The sequence below is a fragment of the Pelodiscus sinensis genome, chromosome 1 (assembly GCF_052426305.1).
Source record: "Pelodiscus sinensis isolate ZL-2025 chromosome 1, ASM5242630v1, whole genome shotgun sequence".
NCBI lineage: Eukaryota > Metazoa > Chordata > Testudines > Trionychidae > Pelodiscus > Pelodiscus sinensis.
The window spans coordinates 359,098,270-359,111,851 of NC_143052.1; the positions used below are offsets into that span (position 1 = coordinate 359,098,270).

Sequence of the window (13,582 nt, forward strand, 5' to 3'; positions counted from 1 at the left end):
ACAGTTGCATGTGCTTTTCAATCACACACACACAAAACATGATGCCTACACAGTCCTGCCAGACTATGTCATAATTACCAGTCCAGAGGCTGTGTCAATCTAGTGGCCAGCTGGATCGAACACAGGTGGGAGCAGGGCCTTTGTCAGTCACGATCTGATGCTCTTCTGGGCTAGGTGGCAGATGAACCTAAAGTTCCATAGCAAAGCACCCTGCTTTTATAATCCTTTTCTCTGTTAAAATCCACGGATCCCGCTCTGCCAGCTTGTGTCCGGAATGTTATCTTGTCGATGTCAGTCATTCCCAAACATTTCTTGAAGGCTCATCCTGTAATCAATCATCTTTTGGGGGTGTCTTCTCCACTTCAAGGCTCGTTAATCTGCCACTCTGCCAATAGTCCCATCACTTCTTATTACAGGTACGCCGGGTCATCTGGTCTTCTGGCCTTCACCCACGCTCGCTCAGCCCCCTTCTTTGGCCACCTGGCAACTTTTGCACCTTTATCTCAACACAGTCATACTCCTCTCACACACATGAGGAATGTTACAAGGACTCTCGAGGTTACATAGATCTGCACTGGGCAGAGAGGAGTTGTAAATCAAGCAATTAAGGCTTCGGCCTTCAACATTTTTCTAATCTTATGAACAGAGACACAATACCCAGGACTGTCTTTCCACTTATGCCCATCTACTAAACTCACTTTTAGGGCAAAGGAATCGACATTTAATTGAAAGGTCTTAATTCAATGCAATATTAAATGTACATTGCTATATTATTGCTACATTATTATATTGCTAAACCTAAAGCACAAATATAAAAAAAAATAAAGCCTTCAGTGCTAACAGCTGGGGACTGAAGGCAGAGAAACCACAACTAGATACAGTGCAAACTGTTCACACTGAGGCGAACGACTATTGGAACGATTTTGCAGGGATCCTGGTGTGTCCCCCTCCCTGGGCACACTGCAGTGAAGATGGGACATTTTTCACACAGAGCTGCTTTGGTCGAAAGAGGAGTTAATCCAGATTAGTCCTGGGGCCTTTGTCATGCAGGGGGTCAGAGCAGATGATCGCAATGGCCCCCTTTTTCCCTATGACCATGGGGTCTCCTGACGGGAGGCTTGTGTGAGCTTCATTCTGGGTCCTTCTCACACCCTGGGGGCCATGTTTTGGATCTGAACCATGTGACAAGGATACATTTGACAGGAACACAAGCAAATCGGTGCTCAATGACCATAGCTACCCAGTGGTGCTGGTAGCGGGGTGGAGCCCACGGTTTCTGCATAGGCAAGTCCTTTCTCAAAACTTTCCCAAGTGCCAAATAAATCTGAACCCTTCCCCCTTCCACAGCCTCTCATCCCCCCTGCAGAGGGAGCAGGCATCAGACGTGGAGTGAGCTCCCCAAGCAATGCACACGGTCGGTTCCCAGTGAAGGCCCTTGGCCAAGTTCATTGCTAACCAGTTATGGTGGTAGTGCCCTGGTGGAACGGCTACAGCTTCACTATCACATCTCTGCTCGTGACAATGGAGGAGGCTCAGGAAGTGACTTTCCATTCTCCCCTCGGCTGGCCAAAGACCCCCCCTCTGGGATACCTTTCGTATGGCTCCACACAGCAGGGTGCCACCATCTGACATATCTGTCTGGCTAGGAAGGAGCACGGCAGAAAGGGATCTAGGGGTCATAGTGGACCACAAGTTAAATCTGAGTCAACAGTGTGATGCTGTTGCAAAAAAAGTAAACATGATTCTGGGATGCATTAACAGGTGTGTTGTGAGCAAGCCACCAGAAGTCATTCTTCCGCTCTACTCTGCACTGGTTAGGCCTCAGTTGGAGTATTGTGTCCAGTTCTGGGCACCACATTTCAAGAAAGATGTGGAGAAATTGGAGAAGGTCCAGAAAAGAGCAACAAGAATGATTAAAGGTCTAGAGAACATGAGCTATGAAGCCAGGCTTCATGAACTGGGCTTGTTTAGTTTGGAAAAAAGAAGATTAAGGGGGGACATGAGAGCGGTTTTCAAATATCTAAAAGGGTGTCACAAGGAGGAAGGAGAAAATTTGTTCCTCTTGGTTTCTGAGGACAGGACAAGGAGTAATGGGCTTAAAGTGCAGCAGGGGAGGTTTAGATTGGACATTAGGAAAAAATTCCTAACCGTCAGGGTGGTCAAATATTGGAATAAATTGCCAAGGGAGGTGGCGGAATCTCCCTCTCTGGAGATATTTAAGAACAGGTTGGATAGACATCTGTCAGGGATGGTGTAGACGGAGCTTGGTCCTGCCTTGAGGGCGGGGGGCTGGACTCGATGACCTCTCGAGGTCCCTTCTAGTCCTATGATTCTATGATTCTATGATTCCATGAAAGGTCTAGAGAACATGAGCTATGAGGGAAGACTGAAAGAATTGGGCTTGTTAAGTTTGGAAAGGAGAAGACTGTGAGGGGACATGATAGCAGTTTTCAGGTATTTAAAAGGGTGTCACAAGGAAGAGGGAGAAAACTTGTTCATCTTGGCCTCTGAGGACAGAACAAGAAGCAATGGGCTTAAACTGCAGCAAGGGAGGTTTAGGTTGGACATTAGGAAAAAGTCCCCAACTGTCAGGGTGGTTAAACACTGGAATAAGTTGCCTAGGGAGGTTGTGGAATCTCCATCTCTGGAGATATTTAAGAACAGATTAGATAGGCACCAATCAGGGATGGTCTAGACAGAACTGGGTCCTGCCATGAGGGCAGAGGACTGGACTTGATAATTTCTCGAAGTCCCTTCCCATCCTAGGCTACGTCTAGACTGGCATGATTTAGCGCAAATGCTTTTAACGAAAAAGTTTTTCCACTAAAAGCATTTGCGCAAAAGAGCGTCTAGATTGGCATGGATGCTTTTGCACAAAAAGTGCTTTTGTGAAAAAGCATCCATGGCCAGTCTAGACGTGATTTTGTGCAAGACAGCCCCGATCGCCATTTTGTGTATCGGGGCTTTCTTACGCAAAAAATTCCTTCCCTGTCTACACTGGCCCTCTTGCACAAGAGGGCTTATCCCTGAGCGGGAGCATCATAGTATTTGCGCAAGAACACTGACAATCTTACATGAGATCATTAGTGTTCTTCCACAAATTCAAGCGGCCAGTGAAGACAGCTGACAAGTTTTTACGCAAAATCTTTCCAGTCTAGACACAGCCCTAGTGCTCTATGATTCTATGATATTCAGGGGCTGCCCATGCCTTGGGCCGAGCTGACTTTGTCCTTGAGATAGGCAAGCGTAATCCTGTTCTCCTTGGGGAATGCTTGCTATCGAGGTGTTCTGGTGCCGCCTGTGACAGGGGGTGGTCACAGAAGACCCCTTGGACGGGCTTCCCAGGATGCTGCCAAGGCCACTGCCACTCACCTTCCTGCTCTCTGGGGCTTTTCACCACCTGGTCCTGGTGGGCCAGCTCCATGGTCGCCCCCCAGCCAAGGCCCCGAGCTGAGATCAACCCCCCACCCAAGGAGCGGGACAGAATCTCTTCAGGTCTAAGGAAAATGCAACTTTGAGCCCAACGTCCTGGATACCCCTCCCCAAATGGGATGAGAACCCGCAAAGAATGATTTGGCCAAGCCCCCTTGAGCAATGAACGGGGGAACGTCGTTGCCCCACCAGGTTTCAATTATTTACACTGGGCTTGACAGGAAATAAAAGTGATTTTATTAAATACGAGCGGTAGGACTTCAGAGGCTCTAACCGGCCAAGCAAAGTAGGTTACAAATTTAAAATGAGAGAAAACGCTTTGCTAATTCTGACACTGAAACTTCTGTACAAACTCACCCTAAAACGGTTCCCTTTCCAGCTAAGCCTTCAAAGTTCCCTCTCCCTGGGGTCTTTAGCTCCTTCCCCTGGGTGGGCCTTGCCAGCCAGTCAAAGACAACGACCCGGCTAAGCTTCCCATTGTTTTATGGATTCCCTGTTCCATGGGAAGTTACCTGGTCAGTCCCTACCTGTCAGGGAGGTCATGTGACTTCCTACGACCAATCACTGCTAAGACTGAAAGGACAAAAGTGGGTGCTTACATCTGATTGCCCAGACACCGAGGTGTCCCAGCATTGGAAACACCCTGGATGTCTTTCCTTTTGCACAGTTAGAACCCTAAAGCATCCCACACCCCATATCTCTAACTTTACACACAACAACGACACACACCCCACAATAAGATACACAGATCCAGCAGATTATGACATGACAATCGATAGCTTGCATGAGGCAACTTGTCCCAAGCATCTTCGAGTGGTGTATATTTGTGTCCATACGTTTCTGGAGCGTGTCCCCGCCTGTATTCCTGACCCTGAAACAACTTAGGAACTTGAGTTTCTGCAACATCTGCCCAGTTCTTGCCAGATTCTGCCTGGCTTCACGTGGGCAGGACATGACTTCCACGCAGCTTCCTTGCTTTATACTAGCAAAGCTTGGAAACAATGTTAGTTCAAGCCTCAGGCCTTGCACCAGGCCTTGGATACAAAGGCATATGTTTCAGGTCCGTTTCCTACTATACCTGATTTGAGGCAGGGGCATACACAGTGGTCTTCCAGGTCCCACAGGGGTACCCCAAGCACCAGGCAAAGGGCTATTCTGGGTGGGGCTCTCAGTGTGTCTGGTTCAGGCTGTTCCACTTTTTACAAATAAGCATTCGGTGGAGCAGGGATTTGACTACACTGCTGGGCTAGGGGGTGTTCTAATGGTGCAGACACACACATGCACATGCAAACACACATAGGGTCCCACTTAAATACACACACACACAACAGCACACACACTCGCACGTGCCAAACCTGGAATGTCCCAGACATGTATTGTATTCTCGGGTGACACCCTCCGGTGGAGAACACACGAAGGCCAGAGAGCTCTGTGTGAGTGGCCCTTCAAGGACATGGAGATCTCACTAGGGCCACAGAAGAAATGCGCCTCTGCAGGAATACGGGTACTGGCTGTCCCCCACTCACCAAAACCTGTCAGGACATGTGACGTGCTCATGTGACCTGGACTCCAGCTTGGTCAAGGAACTTTCCCCCAACAGGGCTGTGGGCTTTGCTCGGGAGAGGAAAATTCCATGCGTACGGCAGAGGATATGAAAGGACCCCTGAGACACCCCCATTCCACTTGTCTCCACGTCTCTGGATGGGATTCCAAGCAGAACACGCTAAAGAAAACCTGATGTCCCCCAACCGGCTTGGGTAATTTCCAGAGAGTAATGCAGCTAGCCAATGGACCTCATCACTGAACACTAAGGCCACATCTTCACTACGAGTCTTCTTAGCAAAAAATATGCTAATTAGGGACTAATTTGCATAAATCATGATCTCATTTGTATATTTTCTGACGATTTGTTTTTGTGCTAGGTGTTTTTGTGCAGAATCAGTGTGGATTTTTTCTTGTGGCGCAAGAACCCCTTTTTCCACAAGATTGGTATATCTCCTCTTTTGTCCCAGGCCCAGAGCAGAGGGAGCCCAGCTAGTGTGGAGAGAGGAAGAGATGAGCCAGAGAGTCGTGGGATGTGAATGGAGAGAGCAACAGGGAAGCCCTGAGGGAGGAGACAGATCAGTGGGCAGTCTTCGGGGAAGACCTGGAGAAGGGGCGTAGCCTAGAGAGTGGGTGAGAGCTTGAGGAGGTCCAATTACCAGCAATTAGAAAGGTGAAGTTGCTGGGAGTCAGTGACTCGTCTGTCCCAGGGAATTGTGAAAGGTCAGTGTCCCTTAGCCTGTCCTGTAGGTGACTCAGGGAAGAGGCCCAGCACTGCGTCACCAGCCAGTCCTGCACCGAGCTCAGGGAGAAAGCCAGAGCACAAGGAGAAAATGTTTAGTTCTTCCTAGGAGTAAAGAGCCGAACCAAATTGACACGTATCTGCTTGGTCCTCACCCCATAGATGATGGGGTTCAGCGTGGGGGGCACCAGGAGGTACATGTTGGCCATGAGAATGTGGACATGGAGGGGCATATTGGGAACAAAGTTCTGTGTGAGGGAGGTGAAGAGAGCTGGGATATTAAAGGTTAAGATGGCGCAGAGGTGGGAGCTGCAGGTCCGAAAAGTCTTAAGCCGGGCGTCCTTTGTGGGGAGGCGGAAGATGGCCCTGAGGATCTGGGTGTAGGACACAGCGATAAGAAACAGATCCAGATACAACAGACAGAATGCCACAAAGAGGCCGTAGTAGCTACTGATGCGGATGTTGGCACAGGCCAGACTCACCACAGACATGTGCTTGCAGTGCGTGGAGGGGATGATGTTGGTTCTGCAATATGGCCACTGACTGGCCAGGAGGGGATAGGGCAGAATGAGCATGACTCCCCGCAGCATCACAGCCAGGCTGATCTTGGTTACCATGGAGTTTGTGAGGATGGTGGAATGTCTAAGTGGATCACAGATGGCCACGTAGCGATCGAAAGCCATGGCCACACAATAGCCAGATTCCATCACTGTCAGAGAGTGAAGGAAGAACATCTGGGTGAGGCAGCCACTGAAACTGATCTCCCTGGAATTGAACCAGAAGATGCTCAGTGTTTTGGGCATGGTGGATGTGCACAGGACCATGTCGGTGGCAGCCAGCATGCAGAGAAAATAGTACACGGGCTCATGGAGACTTGGTTCCATCTTCACGATGAACAGGATGGTGAAGTTCCCCAAGAGGGCTATGGCGTACATGATGCAGAAGGGGATGGAGATCCAGACATGGGCCCACTCCAGTCCTGGGATGCCCAGCAGGATGAAGGTGGAGGGGTTGGTAAAGTTGGTTGTGTTGGAATCTGACATGGAGCAGAGGAAACGGTGTCCACCTCTGAAGGTTATTAAGAGACAACGCTACTGGAGGTTGTTCCGATGGTCAAAACTGATGATCGTTCTTTACACACCTTGAAAAATGGTAATATTGTTATGCAGAGAAATAAATGGTAAACAAGCATCCCTCCTCCTGCCAATCCCAATCCGAGGGGGCTCTGCGGGTCAGTGTTCCAACGAACATCCCTGTGAAAAAGCTCAATAGCCACCAGCAGGAAAGAGGAGTGTGGATCGGATCCTGCCTGGCCTTTACTGTCCCATCATGCGCTGAAAGCCAAACCGGCCCACCAGCGCTGTCAGGACTTCCCCGTTTGTCCAGCTGCTCCACATCTGAGAGCTGAACAAACTCAAACTTTTGCCAACACCTGTGCCGGGGGGACACCCCCATTGGAACGGCCCTCAAGAAAGACCCGGGTGTCAGAGCTGGCAGGTCATGGAACCACCGGCTCAGTTGTAGCAGTTGGCAGACACAAAGAGAGTTTGGCTGCCTAGGGAAGGGGCTGGAGAGTGACCTGCTGTGGAGAGGTCAGCAGTTTGGTTTCTCAAAGACATAGCGATGCATTAGGGTCTGAGAACGTCGGGGGCTGCTGTAGGAAGGAGACTGTAAAGTTTGGGGCTGTTTGGTTTGGAGAAGAGACAAACAAAGGTCATGCTAAGGAAGAAGGAATTAAGGAGTAGAACTGACAATATTCCAAAGGACGCTCATAAGAACGGTCAGACCTACCAGTCCGATGGACTGATGGCCCTAGCCTCCATGGATTAATCTAGTTCTTATTTGAACACTGTTAAAGTCCTAATCTGCACAACATCCTCTGGAAAGGAGTCCCCTTCCTTTAGTTTGTTTGAAAACTGCTACCTACTAGTTTCACTTGGTGACCCCTAGACAAGTATAATAATATAGTATAGGGGAGATTGCCTATCTCCTAGAACTGGAAAGGACCTTGAAAGATCATCAACTCCAGTCCCCTGCCTTCACAGCAGGACCAAGTACCATCCCTGACAGATTTTTGCTCCCAATCCCTCAATGGCCTCCACAAGAATTGAACTCACAACCCTGGGTTTAGCAGGCCAATGCGCAAACCACTGAGCTATCCCTCCCCCCAATGTCTAGTCACAATCAGTGGTTGAAAATGGCTCGTTCCCTAAAATTGGGGGAAATTGTCAATCAAACTGATTGGATGGGAATATTTAGACAGAGAAATGGGAAAGAGCATTGGGGACTATTTTAGAAGTTTTTTATTAAAGTGCTAAAGAGCCAAGTAGCCAGTTTTAGACAAACCCAGTTCTGTAGTGAAGCGAGTGCAGCATTAGGGGGAAAAGGGGCGGGAAGGAACGTGTAACTAACTGTCGAAAGGAAAACACACAGCGTATTGGACACATTGGAAATTAGGGAAACTGATAAGGAACTTTGAAAACAGCATTGAAAATCTGTGCTTGGCAGGGCCAAGGATAAACAAGAAGGCAATTCAGAATGCTAAGAACCAATGAAATAATGGGAAAGGATTAGGCTGGTTACTAGAGGGAAAGTGGAAAATTCTGAGTGTTAAAAATGTAAATGTGCTCAAGAAACATCTTTTCTTCTGCATTGGGGGACAAGCCGTGTGAGGTTCTCAGAACATCTGAGGGGATGAAAAACTTCCCAGCCCATTAGCCGTCAAGGAGGGGGTTGAACAGCATCTAAAAGAGAACCCATAGAGGTATGAACACCATGTTTAGGAACCGACTGGTTTCATTTGGAACTAGAATTGTGCCACTAGGCAGCAGCAGAGCCAAAAACGGTAGAGGAAGGGGAGGGTATAGGACAAAGACTGAGTTAAAATGAAACTATTAATGAATAAAGGGAAAGTTTACCAAGAAGAGCTGACAAAGAAATGACGGAAAAGTTGGTCTGGAACTAGCTTAAAACAGCCGAGGGGTATGATTAACGCCAGTCCACAACATGGAATCACAGCAGAGCAGGGTTGGAAGAGACATGAAGAGGTCATCTCATCCACCCCCTGCCTGACGCAGGACCAATCCCAACTAAATCATCCCAGCCAGGGCTTTGTCAAGTGGGACTAAAAACCTCCTTTTAATGAGGCTACGAGATTGTTTCACCAGGGGAAGGGCACCGATCCTTCAGTCTTTGATTTCTCTGAGTCATTTGATTGAGCAGGGAAAAGATTTCGATTACATAAGGAACCTTGTGCCGTCTCAGCAGAGCACACTGGGAATGGATTAGAAGCTGGCAGCCAGGTCTCAGAAATAGCCAGGGGAGCTGTGGGTGACCAAAGGTATTTCCACAAGGGTGCTACGCGGATACGTCTAGGTCTGTTGTTAGTCACTAGTTGGATTATCGATCTGCAGCAAATCAAAATGGTTTCAGATCCACGCTGCAAGTGTCCCAAAGATCGGCAGAGAGATTTTTTCTGGACATTTTGGCCAACGTACGGGAATGAACTTACACCCCCTGGTCAGGGCCCCGAGATGCCCGGTGGCTCTGCAGCCCACAGAGAATCACAGACTGACCTTCTCCCCCACCATCCCCACATTGCGCCGTGTCCGTGGAGCAGGGGGGCCCCTCAGCCAGAGCTGGTACCTGTGAGTGCTGAGAGGGACGTGTCTTCCCTGGAACCCCCCTCAGGCAGCTGCGTCCCGCACCTCTCTCAGCCCAGCGTCTGCAGCAGCGTCCGGCGCTGAGAGCCGGCACAGGGCCATGCACTGGTTATAACCCACGCTGGAAGTCTGTACGGGCGCTTGCTCCATTTCTAATATAGCTCAGTGCAGCCCCAGTGGGGATCGCTGAGCCTCTGATGGAAAAAACCGTCTGGATGCCAAATGTCTAGAGATCGGGGACTCTCGAGCCCATGTCTCTGTTTCCATGTCTGCCCTTCTGTGTCCTTCCTGCAGCTGCAGGAGTAAACAGCCATCAACGGCCTTCCCAAAGGGCGAGGAGACTCGTGGGCCCTGGGCTGAGTCAGGGAGGAATTGGCTGCTCCGTGCTTTGTGTATGTCTGAAAAGAATTGAGGATTGGGAAGAAACTTTGAGATAATGCCCCGGTCCCCCTAGAGGCTGATGCTCTGTAAACATTCCGTCAATGGGCAGGTGCTGAGTGTGAGACTCTGGGACTGGTAGGAATTTGTACATCAAATCGTAGAAGATTCGTTTTGGAAGTGACCTCAGCCGTCATCGAGTCCAACCCTTGCTCAAAGCAGGACCAGCCCCAACTAACCCGTCCCAGACAGGGCTTTGTCAAGCTGGGATTTAAATAACTGGGGAGCTGGAGATTCCACCCCCTCCCTAGGGAACCCATCCCAGAGCTTCCCCACCCTCCTCGGGAAATAGTTTTTCCTAATGTCCAACCTGGACCTCCCCCACTGCAACTTGAGGCCATTGCTCCTTGTTCTGCCATCTGCCCCCACTGAGAACAGCCTCTCTCCATCCTCTTTGGAACCTCCCCTCAGGAAGTTGAAGGCTCCTCTCCAATACTCTCTCACTCTGCTCTTCTGCAGAGTAAATAAGCCCAAATCCCTCAGCCTCTCCTCGTAGGTCAAATTTCCAGCCCCCTCATCATTTTGGTTGTTCTCTGCTGGACCCTCTCCAATGTGTCCATGTCCTTTCTATGGGGTGGGGGGGGGAGGGGCAGAACTGGACACAATACTCCAGATGTGGCCTCACCAGAGCTGAATAAAGGGGAATAATCACTTCTCTGGATCTGCTGGCAATGCTCCTCCTAATGCAGCCTAATATGCCATTCGACTTCTTGGCTACAAGGGCACCCTTTTGACTTATAACAAAAAACAGGACTATGTAGCACTTTAAAGACTAACAAGATGGTTTATTAGGTGATGAGTTTTTGTGGGCCAGACCCACTTCCTCAGATCAAATAGTGGAATAAAATTGTCACAACAATATATACCAAAGGATACAATCAAAAAAATGAACAAATATGAAAAGGACAAATCAAATTTCAGAACAGAAGGGGGATGGAGAAGGGGGGAGGTAAATGTCTGTAAGCTAATGATATTAGAGGTGATAATTGGGGAAGCTATCTTTGTAATGGGTAAGAAAATTAGAGTCTTTATTCAAACTGAAGTATAAAGTGTCGAATTTAAGCATAAATGACAGTTCAGAGGATTCTCTTTCACGTGTAGTCTTAAAAGGCCTTTGAAGCAGGATGCCGGTAATGAAGTCATTGAGACAATGTCCTTTCTGGTTGAAATGGCAAGAAACTGTTTTTTCTTTGTGATCCTGTCTAATATCTGTTTTGTGGGCATTGATCCTTTGGCGAAGTGTTTGAGACGTTTGTCCAATGTACATAGCAGACGGACACTTTCGGCACATGATAGCATAAATTATATTTCTGGATGCGCAGGAATATGTATTCTTGATCTTATAACTCACTTGGTTAGGCCCAATAATGGTGTCAGCAGAGTGAATATGTGGACAAAGCTGGCAACGGGGTTTGTTGCAAGGGAAGGTACCAGGGTTGGTATTAGTGTGGTATGTCCTGTGGTTGTTGGTAAGAATCATCTTGAGGTTAGGAGGTTGTCTATAGGAGACTATGGGTCTGTCTCCCAGAGCCTCTTGGAGTGTAGTATTCTGTTCCAGTATAGGTTATAGTTTATTGATAATGTGTTGGACAGGTTTAAGTTGGGGGCTGTAGGTGATGACAAGTGGTGTTCTATTGTTGGTTTTCTTGGGTCTGTCTTGAAGTAGATGGTTTCTAGGTATTCGTCTGGCTCTTTCAAGTTGCTTTTTTATTTCTCTGGGTGGGTAGTTGAGGTTTATAAATGCTTGGTAGAGATCCTGAAGTTTCTGGTCTCTGTCAGTGGGATTAGAGCAGATGTGGTTGTATCAAAGGGCTTGGCTATTGATGATGGATCGTATGGTGTGTTCTGGATGGGAGCTGGAAGCATATAGGTAACTGTATGAGTCAGTAGGTTTTCTGTAGAGAGTGGTGTCTAATTTTCCATTGTTGATTTGTACTGTGGTGTCCAGGAAATGGATCTCTTGTGTAGAATGGTCCAGGCTGAGGTTGATGGTGGGGTGTAGCTTGTTGAAATGTCTGTGGAATGTCTCCAGTGTTACTTGGCCATGCGTCCAGATGATAAAGATGTCATCGATGTAGCGTAAGTAGAGAAGGGATAAAAGGGGACAGGAGTTGAGGAAACATTGTTCTAGGACAGCCATAAAGATATTAGCATACTGTGGGGCCATGCGGGTACCCATGGCTGTGCCGCTGATCTGGAAGTATAAGTTGTTCTCAAACTGGAAATGATTGTGGGTGAGAACAAAGGTACATAGGTCTGCTATCAGATTGGCAGTGGTGTCCTCTGTTGACTTGTATGCACCTTCTCATCTACTGCAATCCCCAGGATGTCTACACTACAATGTTAGTTCAAACTAACGGACGTTAGTTCGAACTAACATTCATAGCCGCCACACTAGCGCTCCGCTAGTTCAAATTTGAATCGAACTAGCGGAGCGCTTAGTTCGAACTAGGAAAACCTCATTTTACGAGGATTAAGCCTAGTTCGAACTAGCTAGTTCAAATTAAGGGGTGTATAGCCCTTTAATTCGAACTAGTGGGAGGCTAAGGCTTCCCAGGTTTCCCTGGTGGCCACTCTGGCCAACACCAGGGAAACTCTATTGCCCCCCTCCCGGCCCCGGAGCCCTTAAAGGGCCACGGGCTGGCTACACAGTTTGTGCCAGTTGCAAGGCTGCAAGCACCCGTGCCAGCAGACCCTGCACCTGCCACAACATGAGCCAGCCATCCGAGGGCTCCCAGTCCCCCACTGCTCCCCAGGACCAGCCTGGCAGCTCCCAGGAGCCTGCCCAGGGGCGCAAAAGGCGGGCGCCCGCCTGGTCAAGTGCGGAGATCGTGGACCTCATCGAGGTTTGGGGGGAAGCCTCCAATGTCCACGATCTCCGCACTAGCCACCAGAACGCGGCCGTCTATGGCCGCATGGCTGCCAGCCTGGCCGCCAGGGGCCACCAGCGCAGCCGGGAGCAGGTCCGCTGCAAAATTAAGGACCTGCGGCAGTCCTACTCCCGGGCCTGCCAGCCAGGGGCCGACCCGGAGGCCTGCCCCCACTTCCACGCCCTGGACCGCCTCCTGGGGGCTCAGGCCGTCCCTGCCCCCCGGGACGTGATTGACCCCGGGGCAGAGGGACCGCTCCTGGAGACGGAGGAGGAGGAAGAGGGCTCTGAGAGCCAGGAGCCTGCCGCCAGCCTGCCCGGGACCCGGGACCCCCGAGGCACCCCACAGAGCCACTCGCCTATGTCGTCTGAGGGCGGGGAGGTGTCCACCTGTGAGTACCCTCGTGTTCCCCTTATGTGTACGGGGGGCTGGGGCGAGAGGGAGCCCCGGGACCGTGCGCCTGGGCCTTGCCCACCACGGAGCAGCAGCTGGGGATCCTGCAGGGGCCCTGGCCTTGCAGAGGGGAGCTGGGTTTCACACACCTGGGCCCCTGGGGTAATTGACCGCTGGTCCTGTTGCACCACAGCCGCAGCACCTGGGACTGCAGGGCACACCACCCCGCCTGCAGCAGCCGCCCGCGCCCGGGCAAGCAGGAGAGCCAGGAATGAGGAGGAGTACCAGAGGCAGCACCTCCGGTTCCTGGATCAACAGCTCCGTCTCCAGGACCACTGGGTCCAGGAGGACCTGAGGCAGTGCCGGAGGAGTCTGGAGGCCCTGGAGGAGCAGGGCCGTGCCCTGCGAGGCCACCTCCAGAGCCTGCTTGACCGCTTCCCATTTCCTCCTCCTGCTGCTCCCTCTGCTCCCCCTGCTCCCCCTCCTGCTCCTGCTCCCAGTCC

General features: G+C 50.1%; 1 protein-coding gene across 1 annotated transcript; it reads right to left on the reverse strand.

The window, feature by feature from the left end:
* Positions 1 to 5,811: 5,811 nt before the first annotated feature.
* On the reverse strand, positions 5,812 to 6,759 carry LOC149526139 (olfactory receptor 52E4-like). Its single transcript, XM_089775337.1, has one exon. It carries the CDS (start codon positions 6,757 to 6,759, stop codon positions 5,812 to 5,814), a length of 948 nt encoding a protein of 315 aa, XP_089631463.1.
* Positions 6,760 to 13,582: the final 6,823 nt, after the last annotated feature.

Excerpts from the sequence above, each read along its gene's own strand:
- LOC149526139 (XM_089775337.1), bottom strand. The coding sequence starts at position 6,759 with ATGTCAGATTCCAACACAACCAACTTTACCAACCCCTCCACCTTCATC.